Source organism: Cinclus cinclus, chromosome 2, assembly GCF_963662255.1.
Source record: "Cinclus cinclus chromosome 2, bCinCin1.1, whole genome shotgun sequence".
NCBI classification, from domain to species: Eukaryota; Metazoa; Chordata; class Aves; order Passeriformes; family Cinclidae; genus Cinclus; species Cinclus cinclus.
Genome location: NC_085047.1, coordinates 28198389 through 28222641, shown reverse-complemented (window position 1 = coordinate 28222641; position 24253 = coordinate 28198389). Strand labels below are relative to the sequence as shown.

General features: G+C 41.0%; 3 protein-coding genes across 6 annotated transcripts in view; 2 read left to right on the top strand and 1 right to left on the bottom strand.

Annotated features, from left to right (window-relative positions):
- The window catches only part of GTF2E1 (general transcription factor IIE subunit 1), a 48446-nt gene extending 43382 nt beyond the window's left edge, over positions 1-5064 (bottom strand). Inside the window, exon 1 of the mRNA XM_062515512.1 lies at positions 4965-5064. The gene's annotated coding sequence lies outside the window, so the exon portion shown is untranslated. The remainder of the gene's footprint in view (positions 1-4964) is intronic.
- On the top strand, positions 4538-5249 carry LOC134057829 (PHD finger protein 23B-like). Its single transcript, XM_062514876.1, has one exon. It carries the CDS (start codon positions 4872-4874, stop codon positions 5247-5249), a length of 378 nt encoding a protein of 125 aa, XP_062370860.1. The 5' UTR covers positions 4538-4871.
- A 35-nt stretch (positions 5250-5284) lies between these two features.
- Positions 5285-17896, top strand: RABL3 (RAB, member of RAS oncogene family like 3). 4 transcript variants are annotated; one of them, XR_009934141.1, is made up of 9 exons: positions 5285-5369; positions 5553-5644; positions 7239-7368; positions 10320-10434; positions 11577-11727; positions 12329-12400; positions 13239-13277; positions 15844-16318; positions 17814-17896. XR_009934141.1 is itself a non-coding variant. In XM_062512984.1 (8 exons), the coding sequence occupies exons 1-8, from the start codon at positions 5324-5326 to the stop codon at positions 15887-15889; spliced, it is 693 nt and encodes a 230-aa protein (XP_062368968.1). In that variant the 5' UTR covers positions 5285-5323; the 3' UTR covers positions 15890-16628. The 4 variants fall into 4 exon arrangements, 3 of the variants coding, with proteins under 3 accessions (XP_062368968.1, XP_062368953.1, XP_062368976.1); XM_062512984.1 differs by lacking the exon at positions 17814-17896 and having other exon boundaries at positions 13239-13273; positions 15838-16628; XM_062512969.1 differs by lacking the exon at positions 17814-17896 and having other exon boundaries at positions 15844-16628.
- Positions 17897-24253: the final 6357 nt, after the last annotated feature.

Sequence of the window (24253 nt, the reverse complement as noted above, 5' to 3'; positions counted from 1 at the left end):
GACACTTCCAAAACAGGTTTAAAGTACAATTTCAGGAATAATACACTCAAACAGCTTAAACAGAGACCTAAAAGGGACCAATAAATGAAACCATCTCTAAGAGTTTTCAGCAACAGTCAGATTTAATACTATTTCTTAGTGTCAATCACTAGAAAAATATTATTTTTCATCTAGCAGGACTAGGAGTTTTAACACCATTTCTTCTACTCTGCTGGAGATTTTGAGTGATGTCCAAATCTGTGTCCTCAAGTAACAAAGGGCATCTTGACTGTGATACTGTTTTCTTCCAGGTGGGGACATATGAAAATACAAGCATCCTGAAAACACCAGAAACCATTCTTTCCTGTTATCCTCCACTTCAAAAAGTGGATTAACACACCAAGTTCTAAATCCTGCAGAAGACAGTTCTTAGGTGAAACAAACATCTGCCTAGTGCCATCTTTGAACCGAAAAAAAAAAAAGCAAGTACATACCACTACCAGATCTCACCAGCCCAAGCTGATGTCTGGTCCATGAAGAATCTAAGGCTTTGAAATCCTGAACTGTAAATTCTTAACATCTTCCACCAAGCAAAAAAGACAATGAGTCAGCTCACAACATTCAAACTCAGGGGACTTTACCACTGCACCCTTTAGCAATGATTTCACCTTCCCCTGAAGCAGTAAGTCAAACCTGAAATAATTACGTGTGCAAACAAGTATGTTAACACCTTTTAACAAGGTTCTAATAGATGTGCATCTGTTTCATAATAATGTCTGAACTGAGCTTAATAATTTTATGAACATCAAGGAACATTTTCAGGGGAAAAAAAAATACTCAGCTATGCCAGTAAGCACCTGCAGCATCAATAATAAGGCACACTAGACAGCATCATATTCAGAAACAGCCAAAAGAAGAACTTCCAAATTTAAACATGGACTTTATTAAAATAGACAGTTGGTGGCAAATTGTTCTGGGTAAATACATTAATACAATTCAGTATTATGGGCACAGGAAGAAAGCAGACCTGTCTATGGTAACACAGTAGAACAGCAAACCTAAATACACAACTGTTAGGTTTTTAAAATTGTTGTAATTGAAAGAATTAATAGTGATGTGTCTATAAAAGGCAACACCAGAAAAAGAGACTTACACAACATAATCAGATCTGCTGGATGAAGAAAATCAGGGTACCTTCTGCAAGATTATACCTAAGGTTGAATAAAATGTATGAGGCCTTCAGCATAACCAGAGATGCCAGAAAGGATGTCAGGGGGGAAAACAAAAAAAAACCACCTTTGGTATGGTGGGATCAAAGGCCACACAAAAGCCAGAAACTGAACTGAGCAAATACCTCCACTTTCAGAACTTTTCTGATGCAACATCAAAGCAACTGAACTCTTCTTCTCCACATACAATAATTTCAATGAACTCTAACAGGAATTATGCTAATGAAGTTGGATCTGATTTTCTTCCTGCTTTTCCTGGCTAAAACTGAGACAAAAAGTGCTAGAAGGGTGATAACCTAGAAGACACAATGTAGATGAAAATAGTACCAGAAAATATGAAAACCTACATCAGCCAGTGAATTAATATGAATTTTTATCCAATACTGCAAAAGTAGATCATCCTGTTTCAACATGCAACTTTTGAGACTTACATTAATTTTATCCAGAAAATTCAATGGTCTCACTATTCATATATTTGACAGAGGATCTTTAAAAAGGAAGAAGACTGTTCTTCAGTCTAATACAGATATGCAAAGCTTTTGTAACACCCCAGATCTCTTTCGGGGGAGTACGTGGAGTTGCAGGTTTGGCTGTGAACTTAAGCTATCAGACACACCATTAACACTTGCACAGGTGCTTCCTGTTTTTCCCCGTATGTATTTAGTTGGTGCTCTTTTCCACCAAATCTTTGAAACCAGCTTTTGATGTTTTGCTTGGAAAACATTTCTGCCAGCTTCTGACACACAATTTTTAAGAAAGTGGGGGAAAAGTTACTTGCTTACACCACTGACATAGTTTGTTCAGGTGAAATCAAGACCAGGTTATACTAAAATTTCCTCACCCATAAATTTGGCAGGTACACCAGGCTTCCTGGAGCCAGTGCAAGCCATTTCCCACTCCAGGTGTCACTTGCAAACACCAGATCCCAGTTTTGTAGTCTCTCACTAACCAGATTTAAAATTCTGCCTTTCAGAAGACGATGAGGTTAAGCTAAGAGAAGCAACCCTGCATCTTCCCAAGAACAGGAAAGGAAGGCATAAACTTCAGAACTACAGTGGGAAAATATGCCATCAAGATTTTCAATGTCTGTACAACATAACCTCAGACACTACTCATCCTTTCCAGAAAAGGGGTACAAGAACCTTCCACTTTCAAGTCTTGTTTTTACTTGCATTTCTCTGTAGTAAGCCCAGAATTGCCTTTATCCCACATCCGGTGCAAAATAAAGTCTTCTTTATTTTATCAATAGCTTAGTGAGCTTCATTCCCTGGAGAGTTCATGAACACTGCTGTTCAGCCTTCCTCCTGCACTACCCCTTGATGAGAAATAGTGCATTTTCATTGCAAGTCCTGCCTTGAAGTATGAGGGCAGAAAAGAACAATCTGCTTTCACTGAAATCCCATCTTCTTGTTGGCTTTCCACAAACTGAAACTAGGAGACCACAGGCACCAAAGGATTTTCCTCACTCAGGATGAGAACTTGTGCTGCAGCTGCACACAGAAAGGCTGAGGGGCCTGGCTGAAATGAGGGCATTTCCCCATAATTTCACAAGTAAAAACACACGGAGACAGATGTAATAAGGTCACAAGGTTTGACAACTCCAAGCAGAAAATGAACAATGCAGGCTCAGGATGTAATTCTCAATCACATTTATAATTTTAACCCAACATAAACAATAGCAAGGTGTCAAGAAATTAAAGGACCACTGGTGTGCACATATACAAATGAATGAAATTTCCTGATGCAGTTTAAGTCAAATGACTCCTTCCCTCACATAAGGAAGCCTTTATTTTCCTTCCTTCCCTTTAGCCACAAGCCCCACTCCTCTGCCCTAATTCTGGTAGTTCACTATTCATGTAGCAATGTGACTCAAGTTGATAAAAAGCAAAAAACTAACATGTCAAAATAAAAAAGTTGGACATTTCAGAGAGGGCAAAGGGGAAAAGTTCAAGAACTGAATAACTTATGTTACCAGACTAGAGCTGACACAAAACAGAGAAAAGAATGCATGCCTAAGGATGGGGAGCTTTACCCACATGGTGGCAAAACTGACTTATCTGTAATGTGAAGCCACTGAGAAATTTCAATTATGGATACCAGAACCTCTTACAATTTGCACTCTGATCTGAACCTACCAGGAGAATACGTGTTATTTTGGAGATGTGTAAGACTGGCACTCACGTAATGTAGTTGTAAGGTTTTGGGGGTTTGCTTAAATGGAAGAAAGCAAGATAATTTCTCTCACATATCAAGCCTAGGAAGTCATGATTACACCAAAGCACAGTGGGCTCAACCCCAGCATTCCTTTGAATGTTTCTGACAGGAAAAAAAGAAGAAATTGCTTTTCACATTATGGATTCAGCAAGACCTGGAACACCACACTTTTCATCATGATAGATGATGTAAGCAATATTACCTTTTGGAAATTCCAGAAAGACAACAAAAAACTACGGAATTATTTGGTTCAGTATAGTTTTAGTGCATCAGAGCACAAGCAAGTGGATATATACCATGGGTACCAGCAGAAAAGAAACAAAGAAACTAAGTAACAAGACATCAGATTAGCTCTAATTAACACAGTTTCTTGTTTAGAAGAATCCCCTAAAGCATCCCCTGAGAAGGTGAGCTGTATGTCACAGGAAGTGGAAAGCAGGAATGCAATTCCCATCAAGCTTCATTCCTGCCAGAAAGGCATGTGCTCCTCTCCCAGGCACAGGGCTCTGCCCTCACAACGCCATCCTGTGTACCAAACTGATCAATCAGAGGTACAAAAATACTTTTTTCCCTTTTTCCTAAGTTTTTCAACAGTATAATGAGCTGGTGATGAACTCTGACATCTGATGACACTCTGGTGATGAACCAGCACAGAAGAGAGGATGCCACAGCACTGGAAAAGATGAAAGAAAAAACTACACGTTTTGTGAATGAAAAATATTAAGCTACCTAGACTTCATGAAAATGCACCTTAGCTGTGCACGGCTGAACACCCTTTTCAGAATGCTGATGTTCCTTGCTCATTCTGAGCCGGCTGGAATGGCACAAGCCTGACAGCTGGACCCAATTAACAACAGCTCGGTGCCACTATGAGATGCGATGTTTGCCTGCTTCTCAGGGAACCAGCACGCTCCTGAGGGCAGAAGAAATGTAACACACACACACACACGAATAAAATAATAGTAATAATAATAATAATAAAACTAAAAAAATTAAAAAGCCCACACACCTCACCTTGCTGACCTGGAAAATTGAATGTTTACACCACTGGCTGTTTTAGCTCCAGCCTGGCAAACAGGAACTAGTTCGCTTTACCAGTCAGCTACTCCTCGGATTCCCATAGCCCTGCATCTCCCTTCAAATTACAAATTAGATAGACCTCCTGAACGAGAACAGCAGACCAAGCTTTAACGCCAGTCAGACGGGAGAATCCCTATGCCGTCTACACAGCCTCCCATTCCCCACCCACTTTTATGTGTTGAGGCTTAAACATCGATCCCTGTAGGTTTCTGTAGGGCAAGAGGAGGCAAGCAGTACCGCTTTAAAAAAAAAAAAAAAAAAAAAAGACAAAACAAAGAAGCCTCAATAAGCACCGCAGGAAGGAACAGCAAACGGTGGGAAGGAGCCAAGACGAGAAGAGGGCCCAGATGGGCACATCGTGCGGGGAGCATGGGCCCCACGGCCACTCTGCGGCACCCAAGCGCCGGGCCGGGGCCTCCGCGGGCCGCAGGCACCACCACGCTCCCCGGGGCCGGCACTGACCTGGCGCCTCTTCCAGCTCTTCCCGGCTCCGGGCAGCGCTTCCAGCGGCTCCGCCACCCGCGCCGCCGCCGCGCACGCCTCTACCGTCAGCGGCACCAGCGGCGCCTGCTCCGGCCCGCCCCCTCCCTTCCCGCGCCCTGCGCACCGCCCAGAGGGGAGAGTGACAGGGAAGCAAGCCAATCGTCTTCTCATACAGACAGCGCCTTCCCGCCCTTTCGGCGGCTAGACCAATCAGAAGTGAACTACGCTGTTTTCTCCCCCCCTCCCAGACAGCCAATAGGCTGAGAGAAACAGCAATAACGTGCGCCGCTATTGGCGGGCGCCCCTGTGGCCGGGCGTTCTTGCTAGGCAGGGTAAAGATGGCGGCTCTGGACCGGGTCAAGGTGCTGGTGCTGGGCGACTCCGGTGAGTCCGTGTCCCCCAGCCGTGTGTCCCGGGGCTACTCCTTGGGGACTGCTCCTCGCCTCCCTCCCCGTTACCCGCTTAGGGGCCGGGACCGCCCGCGTTCACTCCGTGCTGCTCCCGGCCTCGCCACCTGTAACCCTGGCACCGCCTCCCAGGAGTTGTTCTCTCTCTGTGCACTTGCAGGTGTCGGAAAATCGTCGCTCGTTCACCTCTTGTGCCATAACCAGGTGCTGGGAAACCCGTCCTGGACAGTGGGCTGCTCTGTGGATGTGCGAGTAGGTGACGTGCACGGCCCCTTGGTGGCAAAGGAAGGGCCTTGACTTCTTATTTTAATTACTTAACGCCCCGGAAAGAGGTGTACTTTGACCATGTGTTTTGCTGAGGGCTTAATCTTCTGATGCAAGTGGCGTCAAATATGAGGCAAGCACTTGTGTAATTAAGTTTTGACTTTCCAAGGTTGTCACAATCAGAAAACACATTTGTCACCCATAGCTCTGCTCCCTGCTGCAGTGGTCCCTGGCGTGTTAGGAGCCATGGAGTGGCCAGTTCCTTGAGAAACAGGCAAAGAGTAGCCAAGTTGTCAGCTAAACACACTGGGGAAAAACAGTTTGCTCGTTTAGATTGTGGGAGCACAGGAAAGCTCTGGATGATATTCTTGTGTTAGAAAAACAAATTAAAATGTAGGGTCTGACATGCTTCAGTGCTCTTAGACCTGGGTGAGGGAATTAACAGGAGAAATTTATTGTTGAGACCTGGACACCAGGAATGCAGAATTTATAAACCACAAAGATATGTTACCGAAAGCAGAGCTGATGAAGAAGTTAACAAGGATATTTAATAAGACTCTCCCTGTCTGGCAAAGAGATAATAAAAGGCTGGAAATATGGGCTAATTATCATGAGAAGTGAAAAATCGATAACCAATAGAAGGTTGAATAATAATTAATGAAGAGAACTGCATAACTTGTAAGTCAGTGAGCACTAATTCCTTTGTTTGCCACAATACATAAATACTTGTAAGTTTTAGTGACTGATTCACATTTGGTGAAGTGCTACTTGTATACCTCAGTGCTGGATAAATTAGTGTTGATTTTCTAATCTAACTGTGTTAGTTTATTTCCTGGGTTTTGGTGACAACTATGACCATGGGGTTGCTTCTCCTCCCAACTACTTGCTGCAGGACCTGCTGTGGGAAGAATGAGGATGTTCACTCAGCAGTTCTTTGGCCCAGCCTACAGCCCTCAAGAGACATTGATAAATGCTTTTTTTCCTTCCTCACTCTTTGCTGCATTCTCCTTGAAATGCATTGCCTTAGGTTACGAACGTATTTCCACAATCTGAGGAGAAGAACGTGGCAGTCCTGTTTGATTGTGCAGCAAAACTACTCAGCAGATCTGGGGGCAGAAGTTGTTGATTGATTCAGTTGAGATGTCAGAATTTGGGTAGGAAAAAGATGTGGTCAGCTGGAATCCAGGTCTGTCACCTATGTTAATATTCTTGCAGTGCTGCCATGTGGGTTTTAACAACTGTAAGAAGTCAAGACCTGAGTTTTTCAGTTTGCTTTAGCAAAACGCTGTGTCTGAGCACGTCATGAGAAGTTTGGTTTGTTAATACTGAGATGCAAAGGATGCTCTCTGTTTGCTCACCAGGCTCACTTGAGATGGTGATCTCCATCTCTGTGGTGTCCAGTGGCTGCTGCTTGACTCATTCTATCTCTCCTCCACTTGAAAGGTTTGAAATAGTGTCAGCATAAGAATTTCCAAATTTCTACCCAAGTGCAATAATCCCTCCACCTGAAAGTGTAAGTGTCACGTGGATTAACTCCTGTGACGTGGTGGTGTTGTTATGTATGGTGTGTGTTTTTCATCAGATCCATGACTACAAAGAAGGAACTCCAGAAGAGAAGACCTATTACATTGAGCTGTGGGATGTTGGAGGTTCCGTGGGCAGTGCCACTAGTGTGAAAAGCACACGAGCAGTGTTCTATAATTTGGTGAATGGTAAGTTTGCTCAGTGTAAATATGGTTTTACTACTGTTTCTGTTAGGAGCTCTCCCTTGGTTCTGGGGCAGAGTTCCAGGTAGCCTGGCTGAGGGCTACATTGTTCTCCTTTCTGATTTATACAGGGAAAAAACTGATACTGTTCAAAGGCAGAATTTTTTGGATTCAGTTGGGAATGGCAGATATTTCAGGCAAACCTATGCAGATGAACTCTTATCAGCCTTACGCTTCAGCGTTGTGTGGCTGGCACAGCAGGGAGGCTTTGAAGGTGCAGTAATTGCCTTCACCTTTCCAGGTCTGATATACTGCAGAAATGTGATTTTTTTAATTTTTTTTTTTATTATTTATATTTTCTTGTATGTTTGGTTGTAAAACCTACAGCAGAGATATGATTGTTTCAATTTTTATGAAATTTGATAGTTACATCCTACCCTAGCAAATTTGGACTGTCTTCCATAAAATTGCCGTATGCTGGTAATCATATTACCTCTGCTCATTTAGCTTACCAATTTATTTTTAAGACTTGAATCTTGCAACTTGCTGAGTATGTAGAAAGAAATATTTTGTACCATCTGTTGAGATATTGTCTTAAAGGCCTTAGTAATTAATCTGTGTCTTTAACAAGAGCAAATAAGAGATTATAAACATAACAATGCAGTATTTCAATTGTTACTTTTTATCATCCCAGGATATTTCACTAAAAATAGATGTTTATCAGACTATGTGCTTCTGAAAATCTGGCTCAAGTATTCTGTTTAATTCTCTTTTCTATTCCCACTCATTTGAAGGTCTTTCAAGAACATGTTAATCCACACAAATAATAATAAATAACAATAAATTCAATAACAATAAAAACAATAACAATGAAAACAATAACAATTTTTTTAAAAAATAAATAATAAATAAATACCATGTTAAACTGCACAATAAACATTTTTGGTCTGTGATTAACTAGTTATTTCTGCCTCCTTTCTCAGGGGGAAAACTGTGTTAGGTACCTCTTGCTTATACTGTTAACCAGATTTCTATATATAAGACTTGATTTGAATTGTGCCCTCAAAGCAAGTCTCTTTGGTATATGAAAAAAAATGTATTTCTTTTTGATACCAAATCTAAATTGTGCCAGGGAGTGTGGGTCAGACTTGGAAATACCTTAAAAGAGTCCATTAGGAAATGAAATCTTGGTCTTGTGCATCTGAATTGTAATTGATGACATGAAAATAGAGTTATTTATCTCCTCTGCCCAAAGATACTAATTAGACAGCTTGCATATGAAGAGCATTGACTTTGGCAGTTACCCTTGGGTCTTGTTTCTTTCATTAGATTAATTTCTGCATTAGAGCTTGTCTCACAAATATCCTCTGCTTGACCTGATTTAAGAAGAGAAGATGAATGCATTCCTTCTGCCTGACTGCTTGTGCTTTCTGGGTTTGCAGTGGTCTGAAAACCAGTCAGTGTTTGGTTGTGGCAGCAGCTGTGCAGGCTGCCGGGTTGTTGACAAGGCTGGGTACAGTTTGGTTTTGGATTATCAACACACATCATCTTTGCTGACTCCCTACCTGGTGTGAGGACTGTGATAGCTGAGGACAGTGACTGGGCAGTAGGGCTTTGGCTTGCAGACCTTGTCGTGGGAGGAGCATTTCTTTGAATAGTCATTGGTCCTGCCTGTTCTTTTTGGATGTTGACAGTCTTTTTCTGCTGGTGCAACTAAGTGTGCAGGCTTTAGGTGAAGCAGATAAGGGAACTGACCAATCAAAGACATAACTGAGGGAGAATGTGTGGAGGTGGTGAGTTTTTCTCACAGGTAGTGCAGCAGTGTCTCTGGATCTGTTGCTGTAGGCCAAGTTATGTTGTATGAGACGTTTTCTCTCTATGCTGTGGGTGGACACACAGCAGAGTTGCCTTTTTTTACTGTTACTGAGATAAATGAAATAGGGCCATAGCTGTGATATGCTGGGAGCTCTCGTGGGAGAGTCTGTGCACTGTCGTGTGGGGTACTGGAAAATGTTCATGGAAATGTGCTTTGTTCATAGTGTGTGCAGTGGGTGGCACCTCTGGGAGTTAAAGTGAAAGACTAAATTAGTAAGTTTTTTCCACCTGTAGGCTGTGAAGTGTTTTGAGAATGAATCCTGATGCAGACAAGGGTTATAATTCCATTTTGTCCTTGAATTGATGGTAGTTTGAACTCTGGAGGAAGTGGAAACATTCCACATATTGCAGAAGGTGTGAATAAATGGAAGAAATTTGCTAGCAGGAGTTGGTAATTCAGTTAGGAACTGTGGTTTTCTGAAGTGGGTGTCTGTTAATAGTACATCCAGGAAGCTTGACTGTCTCAGAATTTACATTTTGAAGACTCACGGTAATGAAAGATGCTAGAAACTTAATCTGAAGTACAGTAAGTCTTATTAATTCATGCTTCTACCAGCCATTTAGTGGACTATGAAATTTTATCAGTGTCTGTTTCCCCTTTGGATATCTCCGTAAGTATATAACATTAATTCTTGAAAATGCTGGAAAGCAATAGTTCTCTCTGAACTCTTTTGAAACATAGAAAAAGCCTTTAGACTTCATAGATGGTGTGACAAAAACTAATTGTTTACCAGAGAAAGGCTAAATTTTCTGCTGTAGTAATACAGAATTTCAGTATCATGAGAAGTAGACAGACTCGGTGAATGTCTGCAAGTCTTTTGCAGATTAAATCCTGAGGTGGCTGTTTGTTTCATGCTTCCATGTGATTTTTCTCTTAGCTGATTCTTGATAAGCAGCTTTACAAACCCTGTTGCATCCTGATACTTTCAGCCTTGCTTATTCACTGTAACTGAATACTGTAACTTATACATCCCTTACTCCATTCTCAGATATCTGGAAACCTGCAGGTGTCATTTTGGTAAGATAAGGAAGAAAATAATATATCTTTAAATGGCATCTTACTGTCTTGTATTTCACTCTAGGGATAATTTTAGTGCATGACTTGACCAACAAGAAATCATCCCAGAACTTGTATCGCTGGTCTTTGGAAGCACTCAACAGAGATGTTGCTCCAACAGGAGTTCTTGTGACAAATGGGTGAGTGAACAACATACATGCAGAGCTCAGACATGGTAATTCCAAGCAGTTGTATAAGTCATTGTTCATCTCTGAAGCTACTTGGTCTCCACAGGAAAGTAGGTATGGTTAGATTTGGAAGAAAGAAAGAAATGGGGAATATCAAAAAAAGTTGATTGTTGATTGTTCTTTTTCTTTTATACTGCCAATCAGGCGATTCTGACAGCACATTCACAAACTGAGTATCAAAGACCTTGCTTTAATGGAATAAGATGTTTACTGTGTCCTTTATTTGTCTGAGGCCTCTGTGAGAGTAGGTCCAGTCCCTGTTACATCAAGAATTCTCTGTCCTGAGAGATGCCATTGTACAGGAAGTGTCATGGGATGGTGTGTCTGTGCAAAGAGGCATTCCCTCCTTGCACCAAGACTGAGGAAGTTCACTTCATACAAATTTGGTTTGGGTAATGGGGGAATTATTTTAGGAGTGTGGCTAAAAGAGCTTAGAAAACTCCGCTTAAACAGCACATTCATAGTTAGTTCTCTGACACCTTGACAAGGATTTCCTCCTGTACCTCTGTTCTTCCGTCATCCATCTAGTCTAGGTTTTAAAATCATTGCTAAACCTCACACACGAGCAGGAAGGCAGTAATGAGGAGTAGCTTTTTTTGTGGGAGGAATATCAGTTGTTTATTTGTCTGTTCTGGTACACAGGTGTTTCTGTAGAAACGTAGGAGATGGGAAAGAGTATTTGCAGTGTATAAATTGCAAAGTTCTCCAGTGTCTCCACAGATAGGTTCTTCACAGTTGTTTTAATTTTCAAAAGCTTAACTTCTGTCAAGGACAGATGTTCAGCCAGTAATTCCTTGCTCAAGTTGTTGCTGGTGGTTGTAAAATTATTTGCTAGAAAGCTTGCTTTAGGTAAAAAATGACAGACAAACGATTATCCCAGCTAAGGAGAATGATTGAAGTTTGGATTCCTATGTAATGACTTAGATGCAGAAGCTCTTCCTTAATTCAAAGAAATTGCACATTTTAACTTCAATAAATGGACCATTAGTAAATAAATTACTGTTTTGTGAGAGGTGAAGGGGAGGTGATGTTGTACTTGTGCCTACTTACATGGCTATTGCCTCATTCAGAATTGTATTTGTTTCCCTCATCAGTGACTATGACCGTGAACAATTTGGTGATAACCAGATCCCACTGCTGGTAATAGGTACTAAACTGGATCAGATCCCAGAAACTAAGAGGAATGAAGTTTTGACCAGAACAGCATTCTTGGCTGAGGATTTCAATGCTGAAGAGATAAATTTGGTTAGTATCCTTGTCATCACTGTTGTTTTTCTTTTATATAGGAGTGAATCCAATTTTTAGTAAGCAAAGATGTTGCTACAAAAATTTGGCTTTTGGAGATTTTTCCAATAGCGCCAGTCATTTACATTTCAGTTGGCTGTGCCCGTTGCTTGATGAAACATATCTTTGTTTCACTGTAGGGAAATGTAAGTGGTATTTGATAAGGATACTTATGCTTAGAATTGTTGGCTGGGAGTTAAATTTTCTTGTTCATAACTCTGACATAGACTGTTTTTGAATGAAACATGAAGATGACTTTATATAGATGTGCTGTGTGAATGCTCGCAATCTCAGGTGTAGTCTGTACAAATCACTGCTTGACTGTTTAGCTGCTGGTGGAAGGAAGATGTAGAGCATTTGGGGGCATTGCTGGGAATTCTGCAGTTGATTCACAATGCAGTTGGTGTTTTCTCTGAAGTGACTGTGGAGCAGAAATCAGCAGATTCATTATTTTCCCTTGCTGATGGTGTGTGTCAGGGGAAAGAGTATGTTCATTTCCTTGTGTTTGGCTTCTTTGGAGTAATTTCCTTGTGCTTGGTTTGTTGTTTTTTGGGTGTTTTAGGACTGCACCAATCCTCGTTACCTGGCTGCAGGTTCATCCAATGCTGTCAAACTAAGTAGGTTTTTTGATAAGGTAAGTCAATGAAATTATGTTTTATTATCCTGTGTATCAAATGCTGTCTGGGATTTGCACATGAACAACAGTTTAAGCTGCTCCTTTCACATTCCACTCTCTGAGTTGGTTCAAGCCAGGTGTGGCGAGACCAAAGATTGATCTGCTTTTGGAACCCTACAGGAGATAGCTGATCTGCTTGAAGATTTAGTTCCTGATCTGCATATAGCAGTGAAATAGAATTCACAAATGTGCAAAGACACTCTGCTTATGCTTTTGAAGTTGTCAGGTTAGAGGGATTGCAGTATTCTGAGGTAGTATTGTGGGGAGATACAAGATTGGTTAGCTCTGTTGATTCGAGTTAAAGCAACCTTCAGGAATTAAGAAATTAATTAAGATTATTACTCTCCCTTCCTGGAAAAGAGACCATTAAGGTCCACTATGCCAATGAGGGCAGGAATGCTCTGTTTAAAGCGTCCCCTGGGCAAAGATAGCATGGTGGGCTACTGTGCAGTAGTAGGAACCACTATCCCTGCAGAGAGGGAATGGGAGTAACTGACTGAAGCAGAAGATACACAAACCATCACCTCCATTACCCAGCAGGGCTAACTAAATTAAGTGTGTTGAAGTTGAGGATAATTAGACAGCTTAGACAGCTTGTCTAAGAATGGCTGTAGGTGGCCATGTAACTGCTGTGTATGCTAGAGCAGTGCACTAAAGCAGTCAGCCTAGAGCAGACATGCGGGGTCAGACCTTGTCCCAGTTAGCCAAGAGTTTCAGTGCTCATGTGTGAAATGTTGGTTGCAATCAAGATTATGCATGTGCTGTGCAAGCTAAGATCATTCTCTGTTGTTCACAGGTCATAGAGAAGAGATACTTCTTAAGAGATGGCAATCAGGTTTGTCACTTTTCCAGCTTATTTGTTTCTTTTCTCCCTGTGTAATGTGAACTAGTGACACAGGCCTCTTTAAAGCATGAGCTTCGTGCAACCTAAATGACAATCTCTGTTGGTAATTGAAATTCTTTTATCTGTGGGAGCATAACTGTTAAGGCTAGACAGAAGAATGGCTGACTTTTGTCAGCTGAAGTATTTGTCTGTAAAGTGATTTGCAGTGAAATACTTAAGTATGCTAACATAGTAGAAGTTGGAAGAATGGCGTAAAATGGACAAATATGATTTCTTTCAGCTCTGTCAGCTTCAGGCTGCTTGGTTGCAGATTTAGGCTATAGATGCTGTCCTGAAGGTCAACAAAAAGGCGTTTTTTTGCACAGCTGGAGCTAGATTTTATGTTTAATACAGGTAGTTTCCAGAGGCTCAGTAGAGCTGCAAGGAAAATTGCAGTATGATACCAGCTTATAATTCATTCTTGAAGGACTGAATTAACTGTTTTCAGCCAGCTGGGGAAGTACTAGCAAAATGACTTCTAGTTTGGGCAGGCCACTTCATCTTTTGTGCTCCCCATATGCGATCTACCATGCAGGGAGTAGTGAAGTTGCATTTACCATATGTAAAGGTGTTGCAAATTACCATGATAAGCATCTTTGAACTACAGTCACACCTGCACATTGTTAGAGGTAGCTGTGAAATCCACCCAAGATGGTTGGGGGAAGTAGTCACAGATTACAAAATACTTCCTTTCTTTGAGCACTTTTGCAGTGCCTTTTAAAAATAAATTTGCTTTTGCCTCTTTCAGTTCTGCATGTAGCTTTTTTTTCTTGCCCTTTCCTCCTCTCCTCCCCACAGTATAGTGAAAGGAAATTTCCCTTTAATGGGAATAATATCTTAATGCAGAAATCTGCTTGTGTGCTGGTTGTCTTTGATGCTTGATGTAAGATTTTTATTTTTATTAATTGATCCTATTTAGTGGCTAGCCAGGGATTAACTATGCATTCCTTTTGTCTGTGTGCCAAAGATTGCAGCCCTGCTGATGACTATCTACTTCACTGGCAGGAGCTCAAAAGCTTAAAACAAGTCTTAAATATCGAACAGTCATGTTTAAAGAAGCAAAATCTAAATTGGAAATGGAGACATCAATGCAACCTCTTAATGTTGTCATATGAAGTTACCTACTTAATGTAACTCTTACCGATGTGTTTGTGGGTTTTCTACAATAGGTCACTAATAATTCGTGTTTTGAGGTATTTCTGTTATAAACTTCTTCAAGATGAAAAGAATTATAAGTTTCAAATTGTTCATAGCTGTGACTTCAATCAGCTTTGTGATAAATAATTGTTACTCTTAATTAGTGACTTTGATGTAAAAAATGCTCAAGCACATAACATTTTACAAATGGTGTTCAGGTACCTTTTAGTTATAATGATTCCATTTTTCCTCTCTAAATTCCCAAAGCAGTTTTCATGAGGTGAACAAAATCTGCCTGATTTTATCCTTAGAGATGATTGCTTTTCAGAGATGAATAAACCAGTACCTTAGTGAATACCTTATGTAACTGTTTGAGTTTTGGGCCTGAAAACCCCAAGTAAATTTAATCTGTGGAATTTTTAGTGGACTTCTATTTTGGTGAAGCTCTTTAGCTCTCTGTTTACCAGTGAAGTATGTAACCCAAGCAATCTGCTATGAATTGTAGATTATGTTTTCGTCCCATAATGTCCATACAAATCCATGTTCTTCTGGCATGATTCAGTTTTAATAGACTGTATTTCCTATGAAGGTATGGAATTGTTTTGGAGGAGTGTGTCTACTGGGTCTGCTGTTTCTCCTTGTGTGTAGTAAGGTAAAAGCTACTCTGGCCTGTAATCTAATAGTTTTATGATGCCAGTAGGGCAGATAATGCAGTATTGGAAAGCAGCACATCACTTTTTTGGGGGGTTCACAGATACATTGGATTGAAAATCTGTCTGAAATACTGTTAAAGCCAGAGAAGCTTCTGATGGTTTCAAATCGATTTTCTTTGTAAACATCCATTGTCACTGTGTAAGCAGTGTCTGCAGATGGGCTGCAAAAGCAGGAGTGCTAATCCTTTGTGTTGTTGCAGCTGTTTCTATCCTGATGGTTTTCTTTAAGCTTTCACCCATTGACAAAACTGTACTTTGAACTGCCAGTGAACTGCTGCTGCCCGGGTTTGAAGGCATAAAGCCTCAACAGCTCTTTGACAGGACATGGTTTATATTGTTTCATAGTTTTAGAAATGAATGGAGGAGAAATTCTTGTACGCATTTGAATCTCGGGGAAAATACAGACTTTGAAATCTGTCATTAACTGGGTTAGGATTGAGGCTTTCAATTTCCCTTGCTGAAAAGTCTTAAGGAGCCCCACAGAACAGGTGAGCCATAGTGAAGTTATGCAGTGTTTAATTAGTGGTGCTTCTCTAGCAGTCTGCTGAAGCACTGCGGCCCTAATTCTGGAGATGGTGTAGAAGATGTTGCAGTTGGCTTGGTAACAGTGTGGGCTAGAGGGAGCTCTTGCTCATTCTGACATGACAACTTATCTTCCCTGCCTCCAGATTCCTGGCTTCTCTGAAAGGAAGAGGTTTGGAGGAGGAACACTGAAGAGCCTCCATTATGACTGAGCACTGAAGAAGTGGAAGACGACTTCTCCGAGTTCCTAATGACATTCCCATTCCAACTGGGTGCTCAAAGACAGTAATGCTTCTGTCAAGCAGACCAAAATGATATTACAGCTGGCTAGCCTGCTGAAGGCTCTGTTGTTGGAAAAGACTTGGGAAATGTTTTCCAAAAACCTAATCTGGAGCCTAGAGTATTTCTTAGGATTGCAGACCGTCTGGATCTATGAGAACATCTGGGGAAAGTGTGCAATGTTTAATGCCTCTCACACTGCTGTGGGAAACTTCATCATGCACAGCATGTATATGTGGCATCCTTGTCTCTGGAAAACTTATGGACTGTCTTTGCAATGATTTGCACTCATTTACCTCTAAAGGAAAGATGACACTGAATGGGCCTCTCATGTACAGTAAAGTGAGCAAAACTTAACAATGGGTAAGGGGTGGTCTGGAAAATAATAGAATGCCTTCATTAAATGGAGTGTTGTTTCATCTAGAGCACACTGTTCATCCCTATTCAAAAGGGATAAAAGCAATAGACAAGATAATGAAAAAAAGATTTAAAGCCTTAAAAAGAAAATACTAAGTAGAAAGCAACTGGTGTTAGTTCTGCTGCTTAAATTAAAATTGTTTACTTTGAAGAGGGCAAAGTAAATCAGGTTCTCCTGTTTATCTTTTCATAATTGATTGTGGTCTTGTTTTTTTTTAATTAAAAGGCAATTCTTTGAAAACTGATGGAAAAATTGTGTTTTCATAGAGTGCTTATTTGGAACAAATGTGACATGGTCCTGCTGAGCCTGAGGACTTATTGGATTCAGAAAACATGAAATATAAGAACATCCTCTGAATTAGAATGGATAGAAATTTAGAAGGGATTTAAAGCTGTGTAAAAAGTAGAAACTTAGCATGATTAGGAGGAGAGTTCTGTGATCTAGATGTTTCCTTTACACAGTTAGCACTGAGGATAAAGGAGACGTGATCTGGTCTGATCGCCTGTACAGCATCTTGTTTTCTTAAATAGCCCAAGCTTTGCACGGTTTCTCACCTTGCTAGAATTCCATGGATTGGTAAAAGTCTGATTTCTGGCAGTTTCTTCTTTCCACTCCTTCCTCACAGTCACCTCTAATGGTTAAGCCTCTGGCAAAGGCTAAGAGCTGGAGTTAGATATAAATCGAGATTAATAATAAATGGGGATAGAAGAAAGTAAAATGCTGGTGTGAAGTTGACAGGGAGCAGAGTTCTGCAGTCTCTGGATTAACCCTTGCCTGCAGGTCTTCTGGCAGCTGCTTGGAAATAAATGGAAACCTACTGCCACTAATCAGGCACAAAAGTGACAGCTGGATTCACCAGTCAAACTTACTAAAAATACAGATGCTTTGCTTTTTCTTAGGTCATTTCCAGAAATGTCTGGGAGCAGTTGTAAACATGAGTGCAGCAAGTTTTTAGATGCTTCTAGTGCTTTAGTTTACAGTTAGTTCACAACCAGAAAAACTGACGTACCAAAATACTCATAATTGAGAATGCATGTCTGAGCTGTGCAGCTCATGAAAGCACCAATGTCTGTCTCTAATCCTTTGACAATGAAAGCTGGAATTGTTTTCTCAAGGTCAGGTGTAGTCGTAGAGTAACCAGATCTGGGCTTCCCTCAGGTTCCTAAGGAACTGCAGAGCAGAACAAGAAAGCTATAGTGCTATTTCCTCCTTCACACTGTGGCATCTTTAGAGTGGCCAAAACCCTGGCTGCAGCTCATCTATCTGCATGTTTTAAAGTAGGCCTCTAGCCCAGAATAAGTACATTGTTTATTTAGATCTCAGCGGGTAACCACAATTAGGTATATTTTTTTCCTTCTTGGGACAAAGTGATTTGTAATGGAGTTGTGCATGTTGATGATGTTCCATTTCTTTTTGCAGGAGGTTCCAGCTTCTTGTCAGAACCAGGAGTATGTGAGCAGCTGGAGTTAGTTACATTGCTTTTCCACCTTACCTGCTTCAGCTGCCCAAAAAAGGTTCACTTCCAAACTTAGGGATGTGACACCAGACAACTTTTCTGTATCACACTTGCTTTATGTGTTTTACCTTTCTTTTCTCTGCACACACACATCCCTTCCATGACCCTTCTGTCTGTCTTGCTTCTGTTTGCCTATACCTCATTCTCTGTTCTTCCAGCTCGCTTTCTCACAATTACTATCCCTCTTTCTCACCACATCTGTCTGACCCTTCTGTGTCACAAGAAGTCACAAAGACTCCTCTTTGTTGCTTCCTGCTCTGATCTCTGGTTTCCCCTTTTTTTTTTTCCATTTTCCTCTCTGTTTCTATCTGCCATGCACTGCCTCTCTTGCTGTATGTACCACTGAAATTTGGTTTCTCTGTTTTTCTTCATCTCTGGTTCTGTCTGTCTGTGGTTACTATTACATGCACACACATTTCACAGCAAAACATTGTTACCCAGTCCCATTAAATTCAAGCTACTCAATGTCTCTGTGTTATTTCCCAGGCAGAAATACGTGCCCAGGTGCTGTGTTCCAGAGGTGTCAGTGAAGGTGGCTCATGCATGTACATGTGAGATATGTTGGACCTCCCATGCATATGCAGGTGAAGTGTAGAGGAAATAAACCATGAGCCTTGCCTCTTCCCAAGGGGCTTGGCAGAGCTTTCTGGTTGATCAATGACCACTCTGATGACTGGAGGGATAGTCAGAATGAATGAATGTACATGGAAAATTTAGAAAGGATGCCACTGGCTTTTTAAGCATGTGAAACCTATCCAGTATGGGGGTTTTGGGTACAATCTTAATACAAATTTTCATTATTGATTATATTTAGAGAGGCAGCTGCAATATGCTCCATTTGTCACAAATAAGAGATGAACTGCTGTGTTGTAGCCTCCAGTCAGTATTGGTCGGTTGTGGTGAAGTCAGGGTTTGGGTTCTCATTTCTCAGTGGATAACAATTTTAATAACAATTTTAATAACAATTTTAATAACAATTAAAAACCGTTTCTGCTCTTCAGCAAAGAGAGCTTAATCCTTCTATTTCTTTTTTTAGTCAGCTCTTCTTGTTAGAAATCATGTTTCTGTCTCACTTTCCTTACAAGGATGCTGGTTACTTTGATTCCTTTGTAGGTTTGAGCGAGTGTGTGGCTTAGTGCACTAGTTTGCTTCAACAAAAAGCCATTATCATTATTGATGAACCTGTCACTGGCTGGCAAGTTATCAGGAAGTGTGCAGAGGCAGAGCTTTCATTAGAGTGTGCTTTGCTGCAGCACTCTGTGTAAGGTACTCAGACACACAGATTTTAGGAAAAAATATCACATAGTTATCGGGTGAAAGAGGGGAAGAAAAATCAAATCAGTTCTCATCTTTAATTTCAAGTATCAGTGGCAAAGTTCTCTCACCTAGTGAGGACCTGTGACATGTAGCTAAAAGTATTATTCTTAGTGTTCATTATCCACTTGTGCTACTTTTTTTATTCTGATATCAGTAACTGTGGAAAATGTATTTCTTTATGGTACATGAGTACACAAAGGAGAAATTAGTAAGAGTCTCTGTCACTACCAGTGGCCATGTGAGCAGCATAAGGGATTTCCAGTTGTGCTGGCAAAGCTGCAATGAACAGCAATACCCAGGACCTGACTCTAAACAGATCTTGAAATAACATGTAGCTCCCTAACAGTGAGAGTGATGATGCCTGAAACAGTTTATTGGGGGAAAAAGCCGATGTGTCAATGTTTAGGGTTTTTCAGAGTAGCATTACTTGCTTTGGGAAAGGTGTGCTTTAGCATAGCTTTGAGGACAGGTCCCCAGCGTACTTGTAAGGAAGGTGGTTTCGATGTTCAGAGCTCTCTGTGGCAGCATAGAGACTGTGAAATCTAACTTTGGCAGCTCAGCTGCTTAGCCAACACCTGGTGCAAATACCATTAAATACAAAAATGTGTTTTCTTTTTCCTGCTTTGGCAGGAAAGCATTGTATCACCAAGGTACAATTTGTTGTGCCCCTTGGCCTTACCAGTGCACAGGAATGCTGGTTCCAAATCTACTGAAATTGCACAGGGAAGTTTATTCTCAGCATACCACCACAGACTTCTCTCGAAAAGATGTACACAAGACAAGCTCATAAATAAAAACACATGCTCTTTCTTGACTATATCAAAATAAAGTCTGGACTGTATGAGCAAACCAACTTAAAAATCAGCCATATTTTTGAATAGGAGGAGCATGAAGTGAAATAGTGGGTGATTAACCCATGCACGTCTACATTCCCTTTGACCTGAAAGTTAGTGTTTACACAGTGGAAATGGAGAGCTGGCTTTGGGTTAAAGATTATTTAAAGGACAAGGATGCCCAGTAACTGTGAAGGCTATGACTATGATCAGAGCTTTTATCTTTCTGATACCATCTGCTCTTCCTCAGGCTTGTTCTGCTGTGGCTTATGTGGGTTGTTTGATGGATTGTTCTACCCATGCTGAATTAAAGGTCAGATCGCAAATTCAGGGGCTGTCCAAAATTAGCACCAGAGTGGGGAAGGACAGAACAAAGCAAAGTGACTAAATTTTTTGCTGACTTCTAAGAGTGGTGACTCTAGCTTGCAGGCAGAAGCATCACAGCAACATGAGCATGTGGCTTCCCCAGCTTCTCTTCATGCAGCATCTGCTTTTTGGCAACCAGGAGTGTGTGCTTTCTGCTGCAGACAACTTTTATGATCTTTCCTGAACAAATAAATGATAATAATTAACCTGTCTGGCATCTCCTGCTGAACAGTCCCAGTAAAATGACAAGGACGTATTTCGTAAGAGCCACTCTACAGGAAAGTACATGTTATTAAAAAGAGCCTTTTTTAACACAATGCTGTTGCCAGTGATAGAAAATAAAGTATAAACATTACTGCTTTATTTTGCTATATTGTGATTAAAGGTTCAAAAAAGAGATTAAATCTCCCTGTACCTAAGTAGTACACTATCAGATATAAAAAGACAGCTGCTCTAAAGAGCTCCTGTCCCATTTAGCAGTGTGTTAAAAATTAACAAGCAAAGAACAGATGCAAATTGGGGAAGTTGGGATCACAGCGACAGGAGTGAATGAGGATGTTTATTAAAATATACATCACAGATGCGTTTTAGCTGATGAAGATAGGAGGAGAAGCTGGTCCTTTTAGAAACGGTATATATCACTGTGAAAAGCAACCGGTTGTTGCAACTGGAGAGGCACAAATGCCTCAGAAAGGATGTGCCTCAATCACCCATTATGTCATTTGCTCACAGGATGGAAGAGCTTGACTCTTGGACAATGCCTTGCTGCAGGAAGCAGTACTGAGCTGTGATATAATAACAGTTCACACCATGGCCCCACTACCTGAATCAGCAGCAAACAAAATGCCTTGTAATGCATATGCTGTGAATTCAAATTTCTTTAGTCCCCTTTTTCTAATGGATCAAATACAAGCTGCTTCAGCTTTTCATTGAAAGGAAATCTTTTCCATTCTCCTTGTTATCCTTCCTTCATCACCCAGATGTTGAGCACTAGCTGCTAAATTTTCAAGCAAGCCCCTTGGTATTTTCACGCTGCCTCTCTGAAGTAGATGAGCTCTTTGAACACCTCTTCAGATGCTTCTGAGAACAGTTCACAAGTAATAAGTTCACAAGTAATGCTGGTGTGCAGGTACCATCCAGTTTATGTGCATCATGTTGCAAACACAGTGGTATTGATGTCTTTTGCTTTTTGACATATGTCTTTTGGGTCTTGTTATGTCTTTCGTAGCTGGAATCTCCTTGAAGTAAAGGCCAGGTAAAGACGTGCACTGGATAATGTCATGAACCCAGAAAGGTAGCTGAGAAAACACTGAATGCTTTTAATGCTCATTCTTCCAGATTTAATTTGTTTGGTTTATGTCCCATGATTATGCAATAACAATTCATCCTGTGTTTTTGTGTTTCATATTTACATGATAATGAATACAGTTACTAAAATATGAATGAAGTACATCTATACTTCATGTTACATAAGATTTATAGTCAAGATTTATACTGCAAGTAACTAAAGGGGTTGTTTAGGCTAAATCACAGAATCACTGAGCCTGGAAGTGACTTTTGGAGATACCTTGTCCAATCCCCTGCTCAATCAGGGTCAGCTGGAGCAGGTCAACCAGTACCATATCCGGATGAGTTTTGAATGTTTTCACTGGTGGAGAATGTATAACCTCTCTGTGAATCTATTCCAGTGTTTGACCACCATTTAATATTCACATCTATGGGCAAGAAGGGAAGTCCCCATTGCTACAGGGGCCAGTCAGTCTCACCTCCACCCCTGAAAGGGATGCTTCAAGGCAACTAATCCTGGAAAAATATTTGCACACATGAAGAACATGAAGATGATTTGGAGTGATCATTGTGAATTTATGATTTCCCTCTTGAATGGTATGGGCTAGGACAGAAACACAACGTGTTAAGATCTTTTTTCCATATTTCAAATAATTTGGAGATCAATAAATTAAGTGGCGTTTCAACAGAGTCTTGCAAAATAATGAATGGAATGGAATGGAATGGTTAGCCTAATCAGATGGCTATCAAGTAAGTAAAGTGACAACACCTTGTCCGTTTTTAGGAAACAGCAACAACCAGGAAATGGGCGTACATATAATTAAAAAGCAACACCTTTATTTTTACTTGCCCCATGAGAAGAAAACAAGAGAATGGAGCCTGTAAAGAGATGTGAGCAAGGTGAAATGTAGGTTCTCAAAGGCAAATGTAAGCTAAAATGTGATGTTCTCTCCTGCTGTGTGTCTCACTAAATGGGGGTCTTGGAAACTCCTGAAACTCTACAACTGCAGTTTTCTAAACTGTAGTCAAATGTGTAGTTTGTGAAAATTACACATAAGTGAGGTGAACTTTTTACTCTTAAATCTTGTCTGGTAGGAAAGGAGTCTGAAGGGTAGGTGACAAGTGCCAGGTACTTAGTTTCTTTGGCAATGATGAATCGCTGCTCAGTGTGAGCTAACATTCACAATCTCTGCCTTGTCTTGGAGAATTCCTCTCTGCTGGAGCGATTTTTTATGGCAAAGCTAGGGGAGGTCAGGGTATGGAGAGAGCCTTCTTGTTGTGTAGAAACAGAGACCTGAAGAAGACATAACTTGGAGATTACTCAGTCTATATTCTAGAGCCAAGGAAAAGTCTCTCTCCCTCTCTTCCATCCAGAACCACTCTTCTGCATAGACCCCACCTGCTCCTCCAGGGCAGCCAGCCTATTTTGCCAACTCCTGAAAGTGGCAGCTCTCAGTGGCTCAAATGTATTACTCAGAATGGTGTGAGGAGCTACCAGATTTCAGAAAAGCAATGGTTTTGTACTGCCCTTCTTGCAGCCCAAGCTCTCAGAGACTGCTATAGGGGTTACAGGGGCTGGTAACTGCTTTGGAGAGGGTAGGCTTCCAGGATGCTCTAGGAGAGGAAGAGACATTAATTCAGGATCGCATTAAAATTTCAGTTTGTGCCTCCTAGAAATTTCCTCCTGGCAGGAGGAATATAAGCTGATATAAGCAGAGCAGGTGATGGAAATGTAAAAAATGCTGCTTTTTATTATCTATTTTTTGTTTTTAGAGGGGCTTTGAGAATTCAAAGTAAAAAAAATCAATTGTGTTTTTCCCCTGTAACTTCTGGAGTGCAGAGCTATTTTCATTAGTATTCTGTAGCTAAATGCTGCCACTTCTTCCCCAGCAACAGCTTTCTTGAAGAATGTTAACATTTCAGAATTTGTAAGTTCCTCTTACTAACTGTAATCACAGGAATACAAAATCCTGCCCTGCTTTTGGCCCCAAAATGCTGTGTAATGATGCCACACAGTGTTTCACAAATACCACTGCCTTCACCACGATGAAGCTGTGATCTCTTCTATCCCCAGTGTAACACAGCTCAGAAGAATTAATGAACAAATACTTGTTACACTTTTAGAGGGTTGTGTATGAAAATTGCTAGAGGTATAATTTATGAAATAAGCATATAAAACAGTTGCAAAATGGCTTTTCTTGGTTCTAAACACCTTGTTCTTTCCCCCTCCCCAAGTGTGGGAACTATAACCCCTTTTCTAACATCTAAGGGGGAACAGTGGCGATGAGGAAACCCAGTCCCTCTCACCCCCTGTTTATTCAGATCTGTCCTGGGGTTGGTTCTGCAGAGAAGGGCGTTTGGTTAAACACAGACTGGGCTGAGCAAACAGGTTGAAAATTCCCTTGGACTTTCTCACTCCCAGCACTGTCAGCCTGCCTCCAGCCCGGCTCAGTTGATCAGTGAGCAGGCTTTGCTTGGCAGGCTGTGTTGGCCAGATACCTGCTCGGGGTTTGTGTCTGCTCCAAGAGGAGGATAACAGG

Coding starts and splice junctions, on each gene's coding strand:
- LOC134057829 (XM_062514876.1), top strand. CDS start 4,872: ATGGGCCCCACGGCCACTCTGCGGCACCCAAGCGCCGGGCCGGGGCCT.
- RABL3 (XM_062512969.1), top strand. CDS start 5,324: ATGGCGGCTCTGGACCGGGTCAAGGTGCTGGTGCTGGGCGACTCCG. Junction 11,728..12,328: donor ATGCTGAAGAGATAAATTTG/GTTAGTATCCTT, acceptor TGGGTGTTTTAG/GACTGCACCAATCCTCGTTA. Junction 12,401..13,238: donor TAAGTAGGTTTTTTGATAAG/GTAAGTCAATGA, acceptor TGTTGTTCACAG/GTCATAGAGAAGAGATACTT.